This window comes from Megalobrama amblycephala, linkage group LG24, assembly GCF_018812025.1.
Source record: "Megalobrama amblycephala isolate DHTTF-2021 linkage group LG24, ASM1881202v1, whole genome shotgun sequence".
NCBI lineage: Eukaryota > Metazoa > Chordata > Actinopteri > Cypriniformes > Xenocyprididae > Megalobrama > Megalobrama amblycephala.
Genome location: NC_063067.1, coordinates 28,455,454 through 28,477,265, shown reverse-complemented (window position 1 = coordinate 28,477,265; position 21,812 = coordinate 28,455,454). Strand labels below are relative to the sequence as shown.

Here is a 21,812-nt window from a genome sequence, read left to right as displayed (position 1 = left end):
CCCAAAACGAGTTTGCTACACAATTTGGGAATTCACATACATTCACATTTTACGTTAGATGATTTGCGGTTTTTTTTTTTTTTTTTTTTTTGCTGTTAATTCGTAAGTATTTGTAAGTTTTAGTGCTATAAATACGTCAGTGTACGTTTCTGTGTGTATAAAAACCTAAATAAGTGTACGTGTGGTAGAACCACACTTAATGTAAAAATACACACGTATTCTAATGCGATCACGTTGGGTTTGCATTACTGTGTATGAATTGTCAGAGTATCAGTTCTTCTCTACATTTGTACTGAAGGAAAAAAAGACACATCTTGGATGGCCTGAAGGTGAGTAACAGCAAATTTTCATTTTTGTGTGAGCTAACGTTATCCCTTTAATCAAGAACGATTAAATAAATTAGGATGTAAAGATAATTTATGATTTGTTGATGCATGTTTTATTTTCAGACTAAATTATAAATGCAACCAGCGACTGATTCAGATGCCTTTCTTAATTGCAAATATGGCTAGTCATTAATACAAATTATTTTAGTTTTGTAAAAATCCTTTGCTGTCACATATCTGCACATAATCTGATTCCTTATTAGATTATTCAGATTTTTTTTAAATGAGAAAAATAATCACAGTTTCTTTATCAACAGACTGAAAACATTCACCTGAGAAGAGTGTTTCCTGTAGGCGCCTTTTTTTCCTGAAAGTCCTGAAGACCTCATCAACGAGTACCTTGTGAGCTGAACGTCAGCATATTCTGATTTATTTTTCAGAAAAGGTCATTTGTTTATTTTGTAGTTATTCTAGCAAAAGACAATGAAACTGGTTTGTTTTATGTGCACAACTTTAGAATAAGCAGACAGATGACTGTGAGGGTGACCTTGAGCAGCTCTTTGTGGTGGTGTTCATTATTCTGAAGGAGGGGAGAACTTCATGAACCACCTGCTGACATTGACATTGTGATCGAGGGAGATAAAGTTTTGAATCAACTCACTTCAGTCTCATCAGCTTGTGCCCTGCTTCTGGGTATGTTATACATCAACCTATATTGGTTTATATTAAATAATTATAAATTTCAATTCAGCGTGTTATAACTTTAACCTTATGTTTAATCATATTTCATGTTTCACTTAATTTTGTAGTACATTGTAACAGTCACATTTCCAAATATTTATGACACACCCTCTATTGATACACACAGAAAAATCAAGGTACAGGAATGTACCTAAAAGAGTACAAATGCTTTGTCGCCCCAGCAGTACCCTATGTACCTCTGAACACTGGTACATTTTTGTACCTTCTAGTTTGTACTCCTAAAAGAACAATTTTGCACCCCAATGATAGAAATGTACCTTTAGGTTATGGTTTAAAATTACATCCTGGTATTCTACCAGAACCGATTCATCCTAAAATAATAACAATACTGTACTTCAGGTATATTTATTAAAAAAAACAACTTACTACTTACCTAACTTGCATGGGTGGGGAGACAACTCCTTAAGAAGCATTAGGCTTAGTGAGCATTTTGTTACCAGTTTAAAAATACAAAACAGAGGCAGTTTATTTTTACAATTTATTTTTAATCACAAAAGTAACAATTCTAAGTATAAAGTACAGAACATTCTCAATTCAGTTTTATAACTCTCATACTGGATATTCTGTACCCAACATTAACAAAATTCAATTAACATGTAGAATGTTTCAATTCCTTCACAATGGGAAATATCATGCCCAATGAACAGTTAATCAGTTAAGTGCTGAACACATAGGTAGTGCATGTTTTACAAGCGTTTAAACATAATGTAACAATTCTTGTAGGAGTATAAAATACAAAACATTAGCAACTCAATTGTAATTCATATACTGGATATTCTGTATTAAACCTGTTAAAAAAAACATTTCAAATGAACATGTTCAATACGTTACAATTCCTTCAGAGTGTAAATACAAAACTGAGAGCATCGGGCCCAATGTGCAGTTCATAAAAAAGATTTAAATACTAAACTCTCAAGCATTTTAACACATATACTCGAACTTTTGCAGACTTAAATGCACTTTTGTCCCTCTTTAGACCAACCATCCGCTATCAGCATGTCAACTTGTATTTTGGGCATTAAACAACATATCTGACAAATCTGTACAGAAGACATGCAAACAGTTCACCCAAAAACTTAAAATTCTGTAATTTACTCACCCACATGTTGTTCCAAACCTATATGAATTCTCTCTTCATTACAAAAGATATTTTGAGGAATGTTGGTAACCAGACAGTTGATGGTACACTGTAAAAAAAAATCCCAGTAAAATTTACGGTAAAAAACGGCAGCTGTGGTTGCCAGAACTTTACCGTAAAAAATACAGTAGCAACGTAAAAAAAAAAATCTGTTAAATTTACGGTAAAATAACGTAATTTAATTAACTGATATAATGTTAATTTACCAACCTAATGAAGTACTAATATCTGTTTTGTATCTTTATAATACACTAGTCACCAAACACAGTGGTGATAAGAGTCACATGATGAATCAAAGTTGATCACAAGCAGATTTTCCACAAGCTGAGAAGGACAATACTAACATATAGAAGGCGCACACAGTGTCATTCACACACACACTAAACACCATCATGGTAACATGCATGAAATTTTAAAAATGCAATAAACATTAATTTAACAACATTAGATGTAACATAAAACCCTAATGTACATAACTGATTAGAAAAAAATGAGAAAAACTAAGAAGAAACGGTTATTTCAACGAAAATATATCAAATGTGAAGTGTCACGCAGGGAATTGTGGGAATGTCAATTTACGGTTTTTCACTGTAAATTTTACAATGAATTGTTATTTTTCACTTCCAAAAACTGTGAATTTAACGGTATTTTACCGTAAAATTACATTAAATGTACCGTTAGATCTATTACAGTTATTCACCGTATGGAAACTTTCTGTAAACCAATTGACAGTTTTTCACCGCAGCATTTTTTTTTCACCGCAGTCTTTTACTGTTAAAATCACGGTCATTTTTTACAGTGTAGCCACTGACTTCCATAGTATAAGAATTTTTTTTTAAAATACTATGCAAGTCAATGGCTACCATCAACTGTCTGGTTATCAACATTCTTCAAAGTATCTTCTGTGTTTAACTGAAGAAAGAATTCATGTAGGTTTGGAACAACATCAGGGTGAGTAAATGACAAATTTTTTATTTTTTTTTAAGTTTAATTTTTGGCAACAATTCTCTCTATTAATACTTGTAAACTAAGCATCCTGTTCACATGACCTTGTCAAAGATCAGCAAGCATTTATACAAAATGTCTCAGTCCAACATACAGATTATCAACTGTATGTGTCAAGCGATGTGTGGTCCAACTTATCTCCAGGTTTGAGCAAAATCCAGTCACTGTCTTACTCTTACACAATATGCATGAAAATGTGAATCAAAGGACATGCAGTGGAAGCAAGATCTTACTGCAAATCATCCAAAGTCAAGAATGTACTTATCCAAACAGTCACTTTGCTAATGAAACTCACAATATATGTAATTTGCTTTACAACATTGCAAAATGTGTGTAAAAGCAGAATATTTTTCTACACTCAGGAATTAAAAACTGACTTAGCCTACTGTTTGCCTCTTGACTTAGCAGTTTCCTTTTACTGCAAAACTGTCTCTGATCAGTTTGGCCAGTCTTAGCAACTCATGGTCAAAACTACCCAGGAGTTCGTCAGATAGCTTCATTCTTTGAAAACCTTCAAGTCCGTGAACTGAGTTAGTGTTTCTCTCTTATTGGTGAGTTTATCTTTGTATTTACTTCAATTTTACAGATGCAGGTTGTATGTTGTCATGGTTTTTTATTGTTTTGTCTCAATATGAATGCCAATAATGCATTTTTTTTTACTACTTAACCCCTTTCACAGACAAGGCTTAAACCTAGTCTGAGACTAAAATGCATGTCTGAGCTGTTTTAACTGAAAACATATCTTAAAATATATCACTGCCATTGTTTTGTCTCAAGATAAACACCAGTAATGATAGTTTTTTCTAAGGCATGTCTATAAAAGCTACTGAAATAATTGAACTAAGGTTTGATCCTGGCTTAGCCAGCCCTGTCTGTGAAACCTGGTCTATTTGTTTGTCACCACGAAATGCCATTTTGTTTTTCCTGAATGTGATGTTAATGTCTGTTCAAACAGTGTGTGGTTAAAATACATTTTTATGTAAACTGAAGGAAGTTGTGAATTTTTCATTGAAACCATATTAACTGCAGCCCTTACATTGTCTCTGATTGAAATGAGTAGAAATTAACATTTAACTGGCCTAGAATCTTGCTGTACATAAAGCAAGATTGATTTGATATTGTTTCCACGTTAATTCAGTGTTAAATAGGTGATTTAATTAAGGTTGAAAAAAGCATTGATTTTACAACCATCTGGATCTATTTTTCATCATTGAAATAACATTATTTCAGGGTGCAAACCTGATGAAAAATCAACTTAAAATGTAACATTGATTCAATGATTAATTTGGTTAATGCATTAACATTGATGCAACATTGACTCAAGGTTGGTCTGCGGATCTGGGTAATTTGTGTACGAAGATTAATGAAGTTCTTACAGGTGTGGAACGGCATGAGGGTGAATAAATGACAGAATTTTCATTTTGGGTGAACTAACCCTTTAACCCTGGGTTATCGTCCCCGGGTAAAGGAACATAAACACTTGTAATTTAGAAATGGGGTTGGCACCGCTGTAAATTTATAACTTAGGTTTTGTGTCAAAGCTGTTTGTGCAGTCAATCACAAAGCTCTTTCCCGTTTTTGATTTTTTTTGTGTGTTTTTCGCAGTATTCACGCTGAAAACCAATGCTGCTGCTCAGTCTTTTGCCACTCAGTGGGCGTGACCGCAGTCATAACGGTCGATGGTGACGTCACGTGCATACCTCTATATACTCTATAAACAGCAAATTCGGTGTTTAACATTTTTCCTCTCAAACTCGGACAGAAAACGCAACAATTTGAGTGAAGAAGAGACCATGTAATTCATAAGGGGCAATCCAACCGTTTCCTTTTGACTTTGTATTGCGTGAGGCTGCCTTCTTGTCATTTCTGTCTTATAACAAAAAATGCCTTAAAGCTGCTATCTGACATGGTACACAGCAAACAAGCTAAAAAGTTAGTTATCTAAAAATAAGTTTTTATAAGCTGTCGAGCCCAAAAAACAAATGTTTTGGTAAAAATCATTATTTTTAATTTAATTTCAAATAATTATTTCACCTGTCACGATTGTAGTAATATGACCCATTGGGCAAATCCAACCGACTCCATTGACTACCGCTTTAAAAATCGCTTTCCGGGGGGGTACAATTCGCGTTTTTGGCGGGGCTCCCCCGGTAAAATTCGCATTCCAGGGACTAAATATCATTTTATTTTGGGTCGATTACTGGAGTTGAACCCCATGTCGATGCATCACTTCTAGATAGATAGATAGATAAATAGATAGGCATTCTGTGTGTCTGTTTAGATTTGAATGTTTGACAGTTGGAACATTCAGTGTTCAGTCTCTGGGATTTTTTGTGATCGCCCGTTTTAAGAAAACCGTAAGTCCGGGCAGTTAGAAAAGAAGCTAACAGTTATATAGCAAGTTTAAAATATTATGCTCAAGCCAACATAATAGACTAAACATATAACGATCAAAAATATTTCTAAAATACGTTATGTTAATAATAATTTTCACTTAATGCTAAATTATTAATGAAATTCACTGTAGCCTACTGATATGACTATACCAAAATATCACATAGGCTTTATTTTGTTATTATCCGAATCATATGCTCCGCTTTTTGTCAGCATTTGCATCTTCAAACTGAATAGGCCCCTTTGAAGGTGAAAAGCTAAAGAGTCCGTTTCACTTTTTCGAGGTAAGTCAAATGTAAGAGCTGCCAGTAGTAACCAAAACCGTCCCTCAGGTGGCGATATTGGCTGATTGACACACGGTCGGCACAGAAGAAGAAGAGGTATTCTCGTGCGGCTGCGATGTTCTCGATTTAATGTTTCAATATGGCTGCCTCCTCGAGTAGTGCTGCCACTGCTAAACAGAGTGATCATTCTTCACCAGCCGAAGAAACGGAGCCAGACACAGAGTTCTGTCCAGGATTCAAGGATGTCGATGCATTTGTCAAGGTCTGTTTGTCGTGTCAGCGCTGTAACTAACTGTAAACACTATTGCGCCTTGGAAAGAGTAGCCATGCGTGCTCACGCAGCAACGCTTGAGATGTAAAGTGTACACATGTGATGTCAAAGTGAATGTGTTTGACTGGTGTTTGTTTGCACAGCACGGGCTGGGAGCGGTGGTCTCTGCCACGAAAGCGTCTGCAGCTCTTCCAGCAGCGGGAGATGAGTTTGATCTGTACCGCAGCTTCCCTGCCTTCCAGAACTTCTGCGCCTCTCAGGGAGATCGACTCTTACACTGGTAAATACCCTTACTGCTGTACCTGGATACACTGAATTTTAATACCGTGGTGTTTTTAATAAGTCCCAAGCTTCAGGTTACTTAAGAATGCCATGAAACTATCATGAGGGATGTCGTAAAACAGAGAAATACTATGGTATATTTTGGTACATTTTGTTGGTGAACTGGCAAAATATAAATCACACAGCAGATCAAGCTGATACTTGATAGATTTGTAGATCCATTACAGAAAACTCTGTAAAGGAAATGCTCATCCTGGCCATCAGAATGTCTCCTATAGTAATTGTCCAGTAGCAAGATATTATATCTTATATCCTACTTGATAAACTGAAATTTATACCCTATATATATATACACACAGACACAGTGCTTAACAAATATATATATATATATATATATATATATATATATATATATATATATATATATATTATACAGTACAGTCCAAAAGTTTGGAACCACTAAGATTTTTTATGTTTTTAAAAGAAGTTTCGTCTGCTCACCAAGGCTACATGTATTTAATTAAAAATACAGTAAAAAAACAGTAATATTGTGAAATATTATTACAATTTAAAATAACTGTGTACTATTTAAATATATTTGACAAAGTAATTTATTCCTGTGATGCAAAGCTGAATTTTCAGCATCGTTACTCCAGTCTTCAGTGTCACATGATCCTTCAGAAATCATTCTAATATGCTGATTTGCTGCTCAATAAACATTTATGATTATTTTCAATGTTGAAAACAGTTGTGTACTTTTTTTTTCAGGATTCCTTGATGAATAGAAAGTTCAAAAGAACAGCATTTATCTGAAATACAAAGCTTCTGTAGCATTATACACTACCGTTCAAAAGTTTGGGGTCAGTAAGAATTTTTATTTTTTTTTTTTGAAAAGAAATTAAAGAAATGAATACTTTTATTCAGCAAGGATGCATTAAATCAATCAAAAGGGGCAGTAAAGACATTTATAATGTTACAAAAGATTAGATTTCAGATAAACACTGTTCTTTTGAACTTTCTATTCATCAAATAATCCTGAAAAAAAAATTGTACACAAATATTTTGTACAATTGTACACATTAAATGTTTCTTGAGCGGCAGATCAGCATATTAGAATGATTTCTGAAGGATCATGTGACACTGAAGACTGGAGTAATGATGCTGAAAATTCAGCTTTGCCATCACAGGAATAAATTACTTTGTGAAATATATTCAAATAGAAAACAGTTATTTTAAATTGTAATAATATTTCACAATATTACTGTTTTTTACTGTATTTTTAATTAAATAAATGTAGCCTTGGTGAGCAGACGAAACTTCTTTTAAAAACATATAAAAATCTTAGTGGTTCCAAACTTACACACACACACACACACATATATATATATATATATATATATATATATATATATATATATATATATATATTATATATATTATATATTATATATTGTTATATATATGTGTGTGTCTGCTGTTACTGAAGTTCAAATAGATTCTAGAAAGATGGGGTTTTGGACAATATTGGCATGAATCCTTTTTAATTTGATAACGGACAACACAAACTACGAAAACATATTTTATTACATAAACAGTTTATACATAGAGAAGGCTTTTCGATTCATCAATATATCCAGCATTAGCAGCTATCTGACCTCAACTGGGTTCTAATTGGTTCATTGTATTCTAAACTTAATTGGCAATCAATTGTTGAAGCTATTAAGGTGCGCTGAGCCAAAAATCTTTTACAAACCTGGGCCAAGTTTAAACCAGTAACCAGCATCACAGCTGTCAAAGGGGCATGTCTGACTTTGACATGTATATATTGCCATTATTATGTAATCAAAATGAAAATTATTATTGCTGGTCTTCAATGATAATGTCAAGTTACTGTAATGTATTTGCACCAAAAAGGTGCAATGCAAAGGACCCTGAGACAGAAATCAAACTCGGGTCGCCGTGAAAGCATTTGCACCATATGTCAGCGCACTAACAACTAAGGCTATCTGCGCCATCACAAATACATTTAACAGTCATTTGTCGCCTCCTACTGGTGTAACGATGTAATGATACAATATTTGTTAGAAGCATCAAGTTTGTTTCAAAAGGTGATTTACTCTACTTTGATCTCTTCTGTAGACATCAGTGTTTATATCCGAACTATAAACTTTTATCCCAGTACTTCTGTGATAATTTGAAGTATTGTAAGACAGAAATATTGTTACTGTGTGGTTGAAAAGACTGTTTGTGTATTGTACTAATATCTCTGTTTCTCTGACAGTATGAGCACGATCATGCAGTATCATGGCTGTAGATCTCACATGAGAGACAGGAACAAACTGACTGGACTGGAGGACAGGTTTGACCTGGTGGTGGACTCAAACGATGTCATCCTCGAGAGAGTGGTATGAGAGTTACACTTTAACAACAACTTTGAGATTCAAGCTTCAAGTCTTGTGGTTTCTGTTTGTATGTCTGACCTTAAGGCCCGTTCACATCAAGGGCGCGAATGATAACTATGACGTTTAATAATCATTCTAATTCATTGAGAATAGGGAGTCATCACACAACAACACGCAGCTATAACTGTAACAACACAGAGGAACGAGATCATTGAAATCACTTTCAGAACATTTTTATTTATTTTTTTTCAGCTAATGAATGATAAATTTACAGCCAATCAGAATCCATACTGCTTTAATGAGATTGAGCATGAAAAGAGGCCATATTATGCCCTTTTACAAAGTCTTGATTTTGTTTTTGGGCTCTATTACAGTAGTCAACATTTGAAGTGGATCAAAACCTTTCATCAAATGTGTCCTTAAACCTTCTTCTTAGGACAACTTTGAACCTTTTTTGATCCACTTCAAACACTGACTACTATAGAATAGCTTTTCATGCCTGAAAAGCATCATACAAACATCCCTTCTCTTCTCAGTCTGTCAGTAACACTCCTTAGTAGCCCCTTCCTTCGAAAAACGTGACATGCTTGTGATTGGTCATAAATTTGCAGACTTTTTCATGCTCAAACAGCAACATTACACTCTAAAGAGAGTTGAGCATGAAAAAAAGCATAATAGGTCCTCTTTAAAGCAGCAGAGCATTGTTGTGGATGCTAATGTATTTATCTTTATGGTTATTGTCTTGGTGTGAACGGCCTTCATCTTGTTATATCTGTAGAAATTACAAAAGGTTAAAAAATCTAAATTCTTTCAGTCTAGTGCTGCAAATTGTTGTTAAATCTGTTATATCTATAATCCTGTTATATCTGTAAAATGAGAACTGCTGGATTTGTGACCCGTGTTCAGGGCATCCTCCTGGACGAGGCCTCTGGCGTGAGTCGCTCCCAGCAGCCGGTGATGCCGGCTGGATATCAGCCGCCCAAAATCGTGGTGTCCAGCTGGAATCGCAAGGTTAGTTTCTCAGCGTGTCCTCCTCCTTTGACTTGACAACATTTTTGATTGTGAGAGAAAACGTGTCCTTTGAGTTAGTTTGACGTGATCAGGTGTCATTATTTGAGGATGTGTTGATGGCTGGTCACTGAGGAGCAGGTTCTGGCATGATGGCAGCTGCTCTTCTTTACAGGGAGGAGACCGCAGCACAGAGACCTTTCGCCTTCTGCATGCTAAAAACATTCAGCGGCCACAACTCAAGTTCAGAGACAAAGTGGATAACAGCAACACTCCTTTTGTCTCCAAAATCTTCATCAAACCCAATGCAGTGAAACCTCTGCCATCATGTGAGTGTTTAAAAAAAGCCTCAACGGTGACTTTTTAAAAAAAATCATTCTCTGTCTTTGCACTCTGTTTTTTACTATTATTTATTTTGCTAACATTTGGTGGAATTACTGGAGGTGCAGACAACAAAACATTTAAAAAAAAATAATATATATATATATATATATATATATATATATATATATATATATAATTTATACTTAAAGGATTAGTTCACTTTCAAAAAATTTTTTCCTGATAATTTACTCACCCCCATGTCATCCAAGATGTTCATGTCTTTCTTTCTTCGGTTGAAAAGAAATGAAGGTTTTTGATGAAAACATTCCAGGATTTTTCTCCATATAGTGGACTTCAATGGAGCCCAAACGGTTGAAGGTCAAAATGACAGTTTCAGTGCAGCTTCAAAGAGCTTTAAAGATACCAGACGAGGAATAAGAGTCTTATCTAGCAAAACGATTGGTCATTTTTGAAAACTGTTTATGCTTTATAAACAAAATATGGCCTTGCACATGCTTCCGCCAAAACCGTAAGACATACAGCGTAAGCTGATGATGAATACGAAAGTGTGGTTTTGGCAGAAGCATGTGCAAGGCCATATTTTGTTTATAAAGCATAAACAGTTGTATTTTTTTTTTTTTTTCAAAAATGACCGATCGTTTTGCTAGATAAGACTTATTCCTCGTCTGGTATCGTTTAAAGCTCTTTGAAGCTGCACTGAAACTATAATTTTGACCTTTAACTGTTTGGTGCCCATTGAAGTCCACTATATGGAGAATAATCCTGGAATGTTTTCATCAAAAACCTTCATTTCTTTTCAACTGAAGAAAGAAAGACATGAACATCTTGAATGACATGGGGGTGAGTAAATTATCAGGAAATTTTCATTTGAAAGTGAACTAATCCTTTAAAACTACACTATGTAACTTTTTTTTTTTTTTTTTTTTTTTTTTTTTTTTTAACTAAATACTAAAATGTAACCAAATGTGTGATTAAGATTTTTCCGACAAACACATTCGTAAGGAGAGACCAGAGGATTTGGATGTTCCTGCTGCGCTGGCTGATTTTATCCATCAGCAGAGAACGAAAGAGCATGTGGACGACATGTAAGAGACGTTTATGTGATTTATCCAGTGTGTTTATGTTAGTCATTTTACATCAGTGTTTAATGCTAGTCCTGTTGTAAATGGATTATGCTGTTTTCCAGGTTTTCTCACCCCTATCAGTATGAATTGGACCATCTAGTCATGCCAGAGAGTCTGAAGTGTAAACCTGATGTCCAGGTCAATGTCTGATTCATCCTTTTTTTTTTTTTTTTTTTTTTTTTTCTGGATTTCATTGCATGTTTTCTTGTCAGGAACTGTGATGATGATTTTCATTTAGATTTAACATCAATGATTGTGTTTTAGATGTATAAACCCCTTGCAGAGTCAACTTGTCAGTTCATCAATACTTTAGATGATCTTGTTGCTTTGAATGAGAAGTTGGCCAAGACGACCGAGTTCGCTGTGGACCTGGAGGTGTGACTCTTTCCTGTTTTCATGATGTTAATTAATCATGTATCACAAGTTTTAATTCACACCAGTTTTCTGTCTGCAGCATCATTCCTACAGAAGCTTTCTGGGAATCACATGCTTGATGCAGATATCAACGCGGGAGGAGGATTTCATAATAGACGTGCTGGAACTGCGCAGTGAAATGTACATCTTAAACGAGACTTTCACCGACCCCGCCATTGTGAAGGTGATTGACTTTAGATGAGACAGAAACGGAAATTGCGATAGTCTTTTCTTCCCTATTGTGGTGTATATCAGAGTGAAACGGCTTCTGGAACAAGAACAAATGTAGGGCGGGACTTGATTTTGTCCATTGGGAATTGTTTGGATGGTTCTGGTTTGCTATTGGTGGATCTCATGTGAGTGACAGGTTGCCCTGCCCTCGTACCACTAAAAACGTCATCAGAGAAGAGATGTCACTGCAAGAGGGAGGGGAAGGTATTTTGATTAAAGATTATAAGGGCACATGAATTAAAAAAAAAAAAGGTGTACGGATTAATAATTTCTAATAAATAAAGCAATATTTCATAAAAAAGTGGTCAATTTTGATTTCATAATGACTTAAAAATTCAACAAAAATTATAACGACAAAAATTGCAATAAGTCACCTCCAAATGACTTTTGATGGTTCATTCACATAACAGTCCCCTCAAACAAATGAAATGAAGTCCCGCCTTACATTATATCCAGCTGAATGTTCAGTTTCATTCATTAAAATGTCTCATTCTGTATGTGCTGTGAATGCCATTTGATGATGTGTTTACTGTAAAGGTGTTCATGTATGTAATGTTGCATGTGATGTGATGCTCCTGCAGGTGTTTCACGGTGCTGACTCTGACATTGAGTGGCTACAGAAGGACTTAAGTCTCTACGTGGTCAACATGTTTGACACCCATCATGCTGCGCGTTGCCTGAACCTCGGCCGAAACTCCCTTGACCATCTCCTAAAATTCTATTGCAATGTGAGCTCTGATAAACGCTACCAGCTGGCAGACTGGAGGATACGGTAATCTTAAGCTTATTTTGATCAGCACAATATTGAGCCAAACTCATTATGTAGGACAACGGTAACTCAATTCCCTAATTTTACAGCAGGGTTTCTCTTTGGCTGTATTATATTATGGTAATACTTATGCTGTGTTTTGTGTCTGTAGACCGTTGCCAGATGAGATGTTGAAGTACGCTCAGGCTGACACCCACTACCTGCTGTACGTGTATGATCGAGTCCGAGCCGACCTGTATGATGTGGGGAACGGGCAACCTGCCCTCATTCAGCAGGTCTGGGCTAAAAGCAGAGACCTCTCGCTCAAGGTGTGGACAGATTTATTCATACCAGCTAATTAAACACTTCAAATGCAAAGAAAATATAAAATGATGTATTAAAGGGTTAGTTCACCCAAAAATGAAAATTCTGTCATTTAATCAGTGTTAGCGATTGAGTCTTTTCAGAAAATTTGAACTAAACGGCTCAATTCATATGGATTCGTTTTATGATCTCTTTATGAACTTTTTGAAGCGTTAAAGGGTCAGTTTTGTAGCTGTCAATGGAGGGACGGAAATCTCTCAGATTTCATTAAAAAATATCTTCATTAGTGTTCCGAAGATGAATAAAAGTCTTACGGGTGTGGAACAACATGAGGGTGAGTAATTAATGACAGAATTTAAATTTTTGAGTGAACTAACCCCTTAATCTCTTTGAATCAGTTCAACTGAATCAATTAAAAGAACCAGTTCAAATAGTGATTCATTGTTTGACATGAATATTTTTACAACCATCATGTCTTTGTCTTTAGAAATACGTGAAGCCTATTTTTACGGAGGACTCGTACTTGGAGCTGTACCGCAAGCAGAAGAAGAGCTTCAACACACAGCAGCTGGCGGCCTTCAGACTGCTGTACGCCTGGAGAGACAAACTGGCACGACAGGAAGATGAGAGCACCGGGTGATTTCCCCAAACCGTTTCTGTGCATCTGTTGACCAATTACTAATCATTGTGTAGTTGGTGTGATCCATGAATGTGTTGTTCCTCCACAGGTATGTCCTACCAAACCACATGATGATGAAGATTGCAGACGAGCTTCCAAAGTAAGTTTTAAAGGGGTTTTATTCTAAACTTAATTTGTTTTCATTTTCTCTCCATAAGGTGCACTTATGATGTTCTTCAAGGATTATTGCACAAAAAATAATTTAGTTTTAAGGCCTTTTCACACCAAGCACTATAACGATAATGATAAAGACAATTCTAAAAATCAATGCAAATATACTATTATAATATACTATTTGTTTATAATGATAACTGCACAGAAAAACTATATAATTGGAATCACTTTCAGAACAATTTTTTTCAGCTGATGAACGAGAAACATTGACAGCCAATCATAATCCATCCTGCTTTAAATAGTCTGAGCTTTAAAGAGGCAGACGACAAAACTCACTTATCATAAACAGAACAATGTTGTCCACAGGTGTGGACACTATATAGTTATCGTTATAGTTATTGAGCATTTTCAACTATTTTACTGACCCTTAGAATCAAATGGCCTGTTTGTGCCCTATACCTTCATACATTCCCTAGTAAAAAAAAAAAACATAAAATATAAACATAATAAAAAAATTCATACTAAGTATATTTCAATACAATTACATATTTATTGACGTATAACTTAATGTACTGATATAAAATTATAATTAAATTATTTTGGAGTATATCTTTATCGCACAATGCACATTTCTTAATATTATGCCTAAAAGTGTTTTAAAGGTGCCATCGAACGTTTTTTTACAAGATGTAATATAAGTCTAAGGTGTCCCCTGAATGTGCCTGTGAAGTTTCAGCTCAAAATACCCCATAGATTTTTTTGTAATTAATTTTTTTAACTGCCTATTTTGGGGCATCATTAAATATGAGCCGATTTATGCTGTGCGGCCCCTTTAAATCTCGTGCTTGCCGTAAACAGTGCCTAAACAAAGTTTACACAGCTAATATAACCCTCAAATGGATCTTTACAAAGTGTTCGTCATGCATGCGTTGGATTATGTGAGTATTGTATACTGTTATATTGTTTACATTTGATTCTGAATGAGTTTGATAGTGCTCCGTGGCTAACGGCTAATGCTACACTGTTGTAGAGATTTATAAAGAATGAAGTTGTGTTTATGAATTATACAGACTGCAAGTGTTTAAAAATGAAAATAGCGACGACTCTTGTCTCCGTGAATACAGTAAGAAACGATGGTAACTTTAACCACATTTAACAGTACATTAGCAACATGCTAACGAAACATTTAGAAAGTCAATTTACAAATATCACTAAAAATAGCATGATATCATGGATCATGTCAGTTATTATTGCTCCATCTGCCATTTTTCGCTATTTTTCTTGCTTGCTTACCTAGTCTGATGATTCAGCTGTGCACAGATCCAGACGTTAATACTGGCTGCCCTTGTCTAATGCCTTGAACATGGGCTGGCATATGCAAATATTGGGGGCGTACATATTAATGATCCCGACTGTTACGTAACAGTCATTGTTATGTTGAGATTCGCCTGTTCTTCGGAGGTTTATATGAGAAAGGAGGAAACAATGGTGTTTGAGACTCACTGTATGTCATTTCCATGTACTGAACTCTTGTTATTCAACTATGCCAAGATAAATTCAATTTTTCATTCGAGGGCACCTTTAATATCACTATTAATAAGGATTGTATGATCTTTGTATATCAGTCTTTTAGATGCAAGATACTCAAAGTGTACCTAAAGTATACTTGCAATAGTTCCACTTTAGCACAATCAGATATCTTTAGTTGGATCTCAACGCTACTTCCGCACAATTGAAGTGCATTAAGGTCAAAATTAGTTGTTCCAATAATTTAAGTATACCAGTTTAGTATAGCAAAAGTACAGTTGCAGGCTATTTTTAAGCACATAAATATGTAAACGTATTTGCAGCATTCTCAGCACTAAAAATAATTTCAGATACATTTTAGTATATATTTTTTTCACTAGGGTTACCGTTCAAAAGTGACAGTAAATACAAAGTATCCTGAAAGAAGTGCATCATGCACAACTGTTTTCAACATTAATAAAAATGTCTTGATCATCAAATCATCATATTAGATGATTTCTGAAGCATCATGTGACACTGGAGTAATGATGCTGAAAATTCAGATTTGATCACAGGAATAAATTACATTTTAAAATGCATTCAGATAAAAAAAAGTTATTTTAAATTGTTTTTAATATATTTTTGATTAAATAAAAACATCCTTGGTAAGCATAAGAAGGTATTCAAAAATATTAAAAACATCTTACACACAGTGTCATATTTTGCAAGCATTTGTTAATGGTAATTTTTTTTTAATTACTGAAAAGACGTGGGTGATGAGTGACATCACAACCATGGGCGTTTCTGAACAAGCGGTTTAGTTTCAGTAAATGGAGTGAACTAGTGTAGTCCTTTTTTTCCAGTGACGCATCCTTTCAATATTTTATTCTGTTGAAAGCTGTAAGGCGGCTGCTATCTCTCACGCACAGGAAGCCGTGTAAACGCATGTGTTTTTCTCTATAGGGAGCCTCAGGGCATCATCGCTTGCTGTAACCCCATTCCACCACTAGTCCGCCAGCAGATCAATGAGCTTCATCAGCTTATCAAAGAGGCTCGAGAGACTCCTTTACTGAAGGTGTGCACTTATAAAAACACCATTTAGCTGATTGACTACTATCACTTATGTTGTGTGAATATATTAGTCCTATAATTTGCATATCAGTACTAAAAATGTTGTCTCTCTTCAGGCAGAGTTACTTGCTGAAAAGAGGAAATCAATAACCCCTAAAAGAAAGGTGTGTTGACAGATTTGTCCAGCCCTGTAAAACCAACCAGCTAAAGAAGCTGTCTTATTGTGTTGCTCTTGTTGTTGTCTCATAGCCACAGTCTACTTTATTCGGACCTCATGACACCTCCCGCTTGCCCGAAAGTGTTTTCCTGGAACCTTCTTCCTCTGGTAGGTCTAGATATAATGGACACTTTATGAGGCCTTAATTTGCCTTTCTATTTGGTCATGAAAATCACTAAATTGTTTTCTCCATGTGTGTTTAGAAACCCCAACCAAACCTGGAGTATTGTTTTCAGAGGAGGAGAATGAAAGTGTGGACCGAGAGGGAAAATCCTTGCATGCCCTGATGGCTCCAGCAAAAATCAGACTGTTTGCGGTAGGACATTTGAAAAGAAATCCAGAGAAATCTTTATTTTCCATGTTTGGGTGTGCTGACAACAAAGGCTAGGTTTGAGAAGGCGAAATCAAGAATGAACTGGTGTGACGTCATTTCGAACGAAATCAGGCAAAATCGAACTTCCAGAAAAGTTCACTCTGGCTGGTAAAGGCTTTCGAAGTACCATTGGTCTGTGGCAATTATGTAATAGGTAGGTGTGGCTCTGAGTAGGGCTGTCAAACGATTAATCACGATTAATCGCGATTAATCGCATACAAAATAAAAGTTTGAGTTCGCATAATAAGTGTGAGTACTTTGTGCAATTAATATGTATATGTAAATACACACAAAATAATGTATATATTTAAGAGAAATGTTATTCATGTACAAAATATTTTTATTTATATGTAATATATAAATAAATACATATACATGTAAATATTTCTCAAATATATATACATGAATGTGTTTGCATTTATATATACATAATAATTACATATAGTACACCGAAATATATTAGGCAAACTCAAACTTTTATTTTGTTTGTGATTAATCGCGACTAATTGTTTGACAGCCCTAGCTCTGAGGCTCCGCCTTCTTTTATTTCACGATTGAGAGGAAAGTGTGCCGCACATATTTACATTTTCATCTAAACGCTGCTGTCAGCAGATGTTTATCAGTACATCGCTGCCAAGGTATTTCAAACTTCCTTTTACCTCCTAAACAAAAAAAGAAAAAGAACTTTGCCGCAAGTATATCGGGGGCCTTAACGGACGTGTCTTGATCAGTTATAAAGTCCAGCAGAAGTTAAAGTTAATTTTATTAGGACATTTTGCAGTTGTAAGTGGTCTTACTATTGATTTAGGAGTGTTTCTGAGAGTTGAGGATGTTATTTGTCATCAGGAGGATGAGGAGGAGGAAGCACCAGCACCTGCTCATCTGACAGTGGCACAGCAGAAAGCACACAGCATCATGGACTCGTTTGACAACCCCTTCCGAATGGTACAATACTTCAGTCTAGCTCATGGCTTTTGTCTTAAGTTATGTACTTGCACTGATATTTCAATGCTTGTTTGCAGTATTTACCATCAAAGGACATTCACATATCAAAGAATGCCAAATATGACCCATCTTCAAAGATGTATGAGGTATAGTTTCTTTTTTCCCCTCTTGGTGTCATAGTAAAATATATATTGTGTGTGTGTGTGTTTATATTAGGGGTGTAAAGGTACGCAAACATGACAGTTCGGTACGTACCACGGTATTGGAGTCATGGTTCGGTACAGCAGGGGGAAGACAACTATAGAAACATAAAATTGCTGCTTTTTTCTTCTTTTTTATGAAACAGTGGTTTATTGAACAAATTGTGTGTCTCTAAATAAATTCAATTATAATTAACATTTTCTCAAGGATAAAAAAAATCTCTCATCTAATGCTCTAAACCAGTGGTTCTCAAACTTTTTAGCGTGGAGTACCCCCTGAAGGGATTCCCATCCTTCTGCGTACCCCCTCTCTTCCGCTTCGACTGCGGTCACACCTTTTCCATTAAGGGACAATATTTGCCCCCTAAATTGATTTTCCAGTGTGTATTTTTACCTTTATGAAAAACTTTATAAAATAAATAATGTTTTAAATAAAAAATGTTCAATAGTGAAATATGCAATGATGGTAAAACGAAGTGATACTTTTAAATATTAAACTAAAACCGCCAGTAGGTGGCAGCGAGTCAGTTTTTATGAGTGAGTCATTGAGTCATTCATTCAGTAATGAAACAAGTGGCTGTGAATGAATCATTGAATCATTGACTCTCACGATTCGTTCAAAGCCCATTCGTGTGTTGTAGTTCTGCTCTGGTTTTCGCTAGAACTTTTATTTCATTGCAAAATAGAGTAAATACTGACAGTACTGTGTTTAAAATGTACATTTTGTTTTTTGACCTGTTGTATAATAATGCACGTTTGCAGTCATGTGGATATTTGGGAACAATTGCATTCTTGCTCGTTATCATCATTAAATACAAAAACTTACACAAGGTATGTTTCTGTATCGAGGAAAGTTTGAGTCTTAAGTCGAAATGAATCCATTATCTGTCTATATTTGTTTTTCATGCGAGTAAGTGCTGAATCCCCACTTTTACAAAGGTGCATTGTCGAGAACGGCATTAAGGCAGCAGATTCTACACACAGTCTATCATATGCATGCTGCTTCTGTGGATGCAGTCATTTTTGACTGCAAAAGATGTTAATTTTTATTAAATGTAATGGATTTGTGGCATTTTGCCAGTTAGAAATACATGCTCTGTTTTAATATTACTTTAAGCTAGAGTTAAATGAACTACTCAGCATTTTGTTCGCGTACCCCCTTTTGTCAACCCCAGTTTGAGAACCACTGCTCTAAACTATATACAGGAAGCCCTTTCTTGCACATTACAATAATATTAAAGGTTATAATTAACAGAGCCCAAATTATTAAATTCAGTTGGTTTTTATTTTTAGATATAATAATCTACACTCAAATAATAATAAAAAAAAAAAATCATTTTTGAAATTTACACAGTTATTGTTATAACTTGTTTTCATGACAAATTTATATAAACATACATTAAATAAGATATTACTAACAGGTAAATATAATAAGCTAATATATTTCCCCTCCAGAGTTCATTTCTCTAGTGCACTAACATGCTGTGGACACTAAATGACTTGCCTGAAGTAAACGTAATGCTACACGAGATGATATTCTCAAGCTGTTTTATTGATGCCTTTCCGCGGTTGAAACACCAGTTGAGAGATTACACACATCTAGATCATCTGTTGTTCTTCTGCTCTTTTTCCTGTTGTGGCGGTTAGCAAACATTGCATTACCTTCTGGATTGGAGTGTGGATCGCCTGTGAATGACTGTATTTGTTGCCTGACTGTATGCACTGAACCATAATGTCTGTACTGTGATGGTTTGGGACGAATACATGTACCGTTACACTCCAGGATGTGTGTGTGTGTGTGTGTGTGTGTGTGTGTGTGTGTGTGTGTGTGTGTGTGTATCTATCTAAGTACTTTATTTTTGAGGAGCGAGTCTTGTTCCGTACACACACACCAAATGATGATCTCCCGAATTTAAATGTCACTCTTGAAACTTTAGTGTGCACGTGGCTTATATTGACTATTTTGTTGATCCATTTAAAACAGATTCATAACAGGTGGAAATTACAGAGTATTGAGCAGCAGCAGAAGGAGGCTCAGGCCAAGCAGCAAGCTAAAGAACAGGCCAAGAAAGCTCAAGGTACAAACGACACAAGAAACTCTGTGTAGTCTAAAGTGACTTTATATGTGCATAATTGCTTGTGTTTGTCTTTCAGAGGAACGAAAGAAAGCCAAACTGAGCTACCAGGAGTCGCTGCAAAACGTTCACACTGTCAGGCAGCAAGTAAAGGTGAGGAAGCTTCAGCTCCACAATTTTACAAGCGGTTTCTTTTTCATTTTACACTAACATCTGTTTTGTCAATCTTGTGTTTTTAGGAAGCAAAGCAGGCTGGACAGAAAAGAGAGAGAGCTGCCAGTGATGCCAATGAAGAGAGTGTTAAACCAAACATTAAAGCCTCAAAGACTGAAAGTGAGACATCAGTGGCCAATCAGTCGACAAAGCCTGCGCAGAAAAAACAGAAACAGAAAAAAGAGCCTGACGTTCCCCAACAAAACTTTGAACCTTATGACTACAGCCAATCAAATTTCAAAATGTTCGATGGTAAGAGATATGCCTTTTATTCTGTAATTTTTCATATTTATTTTTCCTATTGGTGTCTTCATTTGTTTGTATTTCATGCTCACAGGTAAATCAAAAGAGAGTTCACACTTTGATCCAAACGGACATGGACCCAAGCAGAAGGTATTAACCTGTGCCTACAAGCTTTCATCTTTCCACAAATCTCTTAGATTTGCAAGATGTCTGATCTTTAACCAATTTTGATTCTCAGAAAAAAAAAGGACAGAAGAAAAGCTCTGGGGGAGGCAAGAGCATGTCTTACTTACCCGCCAAATCTGACAGGTACTGGAACGCTCTAATTGTAACAGTCGTTGCTGGGTTAAAAAGGCATTTATATGGTCTGCTTATTTCTGTTTGCAGAGGGTTTCGCCACAACTGGCCCAAGAGATAGAAGTCTTCAACTGATGAAGTACCACGATCCCCTTTTTGTTTTCCTTTTTAAAGCGTCCTATGTGACATTCAAATGTTCAGTTTGCCCTGACTGTCTCAGCAGTGCTTGTATACTTATTAATTTGTGACATATCTCCTTAATTAAAATGAAATTTTAAAAATTACAGTTTGAAGTTCTTAGATGCTTTGTTTCTTCTTCTGTTTGAGTCTTGAGAGTAGTTTTTTTATTTTTATTTTTTTTTATAGAATTAAAGGTCAACTTTTGGCAGTCCTTTCAAATAATGAACAAACCCGTTTGTGGTTGTCAAGTTGCTTTTTAGTGGCTGTTTGAAGTCAGTGCTAAAGTTCACACAGATATGTTTGAGTAGCTGTGAATGTAGTTCATCACATCACTTATGGTCCACTAATGTTTGACAACCACAGTTGGGTTTCCATCCAAACGTGAAGCGAAATCTTTTCAAAGTTTGCAAAAAAAATGTTTCCATCAAGTTGTTTGAGTGGATGATGGTGGTATTGGTAAGCTAGTAAGTAACAGTAATAAAACACAATTAGCGGAAATGGCGATTAGTCACTCGAGTTTGTTTGCTACGTCAGAATTTTATTTGGCAAATGCGTTTCCATCTCCCATTATTCGCATTAACTCTTTTCCGCACAAGTCAAAAAACAACTCAAGTAAACTTTTTTTTGCAAATTAAAGCTGC

General features: G+C 35.5%; 1 protein-coding gene across 3 annotated transcripts; it reads left to right on the top strand.

Annotated features, from left to right (window-relative positions):
* The first annotated feature begins 5,429 nt into the window (after window positions 1-5,429).
* On the top strand, window positions 5,430-21,271 carry exosc10 (exosome component 10). Of its 3 annotated transcripts, none has more exons than XM_048178309.1 (26): window positions 5,430-5,874; window positions 5,958-6,171; window positions 6,324-6,460; window positions 8,744-8,867; window positions 9,771-9,875; window positions 10,048-10,201; window positions 11,194-11,302; window positions 11,404-11,479; window positions 11,606-11,716; window positions 11,796-11,939; window positions 12,568-12,758; window positions 12,907-13,063; window positions 13,546-13,694; window positions 13,787-13,837; window positions 16,321-16,432; window positions 16,545-16,592; window positions 16,678-16,753; window positions 16,849-16,961; window positions 17,868-17,963; window positions 18,041-18,109; window positions 20,148-20,241; window positions 20,318-20,391; window positions 20,478-20,703; window positions 20,789-20,844; window positions 20,933-21,003; window positions 21,082-21,271. In XM_048178309.1, the coding sequence occupies exons 2-26, from the start codon at window positions 6,049-6,051 to the stop codon at window positions 21,110-21,112; spliced, it is 2,697 nt and encodes an 898-aa protein (XP_048034266.1). In that variant the 5' UTR covers window positions 5,430-5,874; window positions 5,958-6,048; the 3' UTR covers window positions 21,113-21,271. The 3 variants fall into 3 exon arrangements, with proteins under 3 accessions (XP_048034266.1, XP_048034264.1, XP_048034263.1); XM_048178307.1 differs by having other exon boundaries at window positions 5,433-5,588; window positions 17,865-17,963; XM_048178306.1 differs by having other exon boundaries at window positions 5,436-5,874; window positions 17,865-17,963.
* Window positions 21,272-21,812: the final 541 nt, after the last annotated feature.

Excerpts from the sequence above, each read along its gene's own strand:
- exosc10 (XM_048178307.1), top strand. The coding sequence starts at position 6,049 with ATGGCTGCCTCCTCGAGTAGTGCTGCCACTGCTAAACAGAGTGATCAT. Across the intron at positions 6,172-6,323 it reads ATGTCGATGCATTTGTCAAG|CACGGGCTGGGAGCGGTGGT; the intron begins GTCTGTTTGTCG and ends TTGTTTGCACAG. Across the intron at positions 13,838-16,320 it reads ATTGCAGACGAGCTTCCAAA|GGAGCCTCAGGGCATCATCG; the intron begins GTAAGTTTTAAA and ends TTTTCTCTATAG.